Below are 2,500 nucleotides of genomic sequence, written 5' to 3' on the forward strand. Positions count from 1 at the left end.
AGATGAAGAAAAAAACACACACAAAAACAAAAAAACGACAACAACGTAAGATAAGTAATAGACACATAGTTACACAAAAAAAGTCTGACAATAAAACAGAACTCACATAAAAGCGTACAGCGTTGTTGTTGTTATTGTTGTTGTTGTGGTTGTGGTTGTGGTGGTGGTGGTAATGATGATGATGATGATGATGATGATGATGATGATGATGATGATGATGATGATTTTTGTCGTCTTCATCACCGTCTTCGTTATCGCCGTTGCTGATGTTTTCGTTCCTGGTGCTACTGCTGCCGATGATGGTGTAAATGTCTCAATACTACGATATTGTTCATAATATATTTTAAAGATGGCGACGAAACGATGACGAAAGCGATTATGAAGGTATAATGATTAATGTAAATCGTGAAGTTCTGTGATGAATGCTGTTCTTTATTAAGTGAATCATACTGAGCTATTACATCTGTGTGCACGAATTGACAAGAAGAACCGTCTGAGGTCGTCCTCTCTTGTCTGGAAACAGACGAATTCCTAAAAAATAACTCTGTTACGTGTGTGTGTGTTGTGGAATAGTGAATACCCTTGGCAAAACCTCTGACAAACATTGGAGGGGCCAATCACTCCTCCTGTCCCCGTGTTTCCGACACATCCCTCGCTAGTGATTGGCCCCTCCAATGTTTGTCATAGGTTATGGCAAAGGTATTCACTCTTCCACAACACATACAGACCCGACGGAGTTAGTTCCAGAAAAAGTCTATTTAAACCTGCGTTCATTGAAAAAGTGTGATATATCACAGACGGATGACCTACGCCAGAGTAGCCACGGACCAAGGGGTGCGACAGTGTAGCAACACACACACACACACGCACACACACCCACACCCACACACACACACACACACACACACACACACACACAGAGACACACACACACACACACACACACACACACACACACACACACACACGCACGCACACACTTTCTCACCGAAATCAAGCCCTTCATTTACTAATATATATTGGTATCACAGACGGATGACCTACGCCAGAGTAGCCACGGACCAAGGGGTGCGACAGTGCAGCTACACTTGGTGCTGGGATATTCCTCCGCGATGCAAAGAGTGCAGGTATTTAATGTTGTGTTGTGTTGTGTTGTGGTGTGCTGTGGCGTGCTGTGCTGTGCTGTGCTGTGTTGTGTTGTGTTGTGTTGTGTTGTGTTGTGTTGTGTTGTGTTGTGTTGTGTTGTGTTGTGCTGTGCTGTGCTGTGCTGTGTTGTGTTGTGTTGTGTTGTGTTGTGTTGTGCTGTGCTGTGCTGTGCTGTGCTGTGTTGTGTTGTGCTGTGCTGTGTTGTGTTGTGCTGTGTTGTGTTGTGCTGTGCTGTGCTGTTTTGTGTTGTGTTGTGTTGTGCTGTGCTGTGTTGTGTTGTGGTGTGTTGTGTTGACGTGTTGTGTTGTGTTGTGCTGTGCTGTGCTGTGTTGTGTTGTGTTGTGCTGTGTTGTGATGTGTTGTGCTGTGATGTGTTGTGTTGTGTTGTGTTGTTTCTGGTGTGTTGTGTTGTGTTGTGTTGTGCTGTGTTGTGCTGTGCTGTGTTGTGCTGTGCTGTGTTGTGTTGTGTTGTGCAGTGTTGTGCTGTGCTGTGTTGTGCTGTGTTGTGCTGTGTTGTGTTGTGTTGTGTTGCGTTGTGCTGTGCTGGTCTGTGTTGTGTTGTGTTGTGTTGTGTTGTGTTGTGTTGTGTTGTGTTGTGTTGTGCTGTGCTGTGTTGTGTTGTGTTGTGCCGTGCTGTGCTGTGCTGTGCTGTGTTGTGTTGTGTTGTGCTGTGCTGTGCTGTTTTGTGTTGTGTTGTGTTGTGTTGTATTGTCTGGTGTTGTGCTGTGCTGTGCTGTGCTGTGCTGTTTTGTGTTGTGTTGTGTTGTGTTGTGTTGTGTTGTGTTGTGTTGTGTTGTGCTGTGCTGTGCTGTACTGTACTGTGTTGTATCAATTGTATTGTTCTGTGTTGGACTGTGATGTTTTGCGTTGGGTCAACTGGCGTTCACTTTACGTTGCAATGCGTGTTGGTGTTGTTGCGGTGCTATGTTGTGTAGTTTTGTATTGCAAAGTGTGTTTTGTCGGACTGCGAGGCTGCTCCGATACATTCCCACTGACCTGCAGAACGACGGGATAAAGAACCAGGGGCTTAGTAGCTTACAAGGCGAACTACTATATCACACAAAATAAATCATTGCTTTAAATGTGAGGAGAAGACGTTATCTGATACATATTGACAGTGTTTGTGTGTTTGGTGTGTGTGTGTGTGTGTGTGTGTGTGTGTGTGTGTGTGTGTGTGTGTGTGTGTGTGTGTGTGTATGTGTATGTGTGTGTGTTCGTGTGTGTGTGTTTTGGTGTGTTTTTTTTTGGTTTTTTTTTTTGGGGGGGGGGGGGGTAAATCCTTTGCTTGATATAGGTTTTATCTTCTACATTTGTTGCGAGTATTAAAGTCACTCGACCTTCCCGTGTTAATAGT

At 44.4% G+C, this 2,500-nt stretch overlaps 1 protein-coding gene across 1 annotated transcript in view; it reads left to right on the forward strand.

Annotated features, from left to right (window-relative positions):
* Positions 1–2,500, forward strand: part of LOC138949902 (multiple epidermal growth factor-like domains protein 11) — a 61,032-nt gene that overhangs the window by 11,213 nt on the left and 47,319 nt on the right. Inside the window, exon 3 of the mRNA XM_070321687.1 lies at positions 1,032–1,127. Coding sequence (XP_070177788.1) covers positions 1,032–1,127 — 96 coding nt within the window. The remainder of the gene's footprint in view (positions 1–1,031; positions 1,128–2,500) is intronic.

This window comes from Littorina saxatilis, linkage group LG16 (assembly GCF_037325665.1).
Source record: "Littorina saxatilis isolate snail1 linkage group LG16, US_GU_Lsax_2.0, whole genome shotgun sequence".
NCBI classification, from domain to species: domain Eukaryota; kingdom Metazoa; phylum Mollusca; class Gastropoda; order Littorinimorpha; family Littorinidae; genus Littorina; species Littorina saxatilis.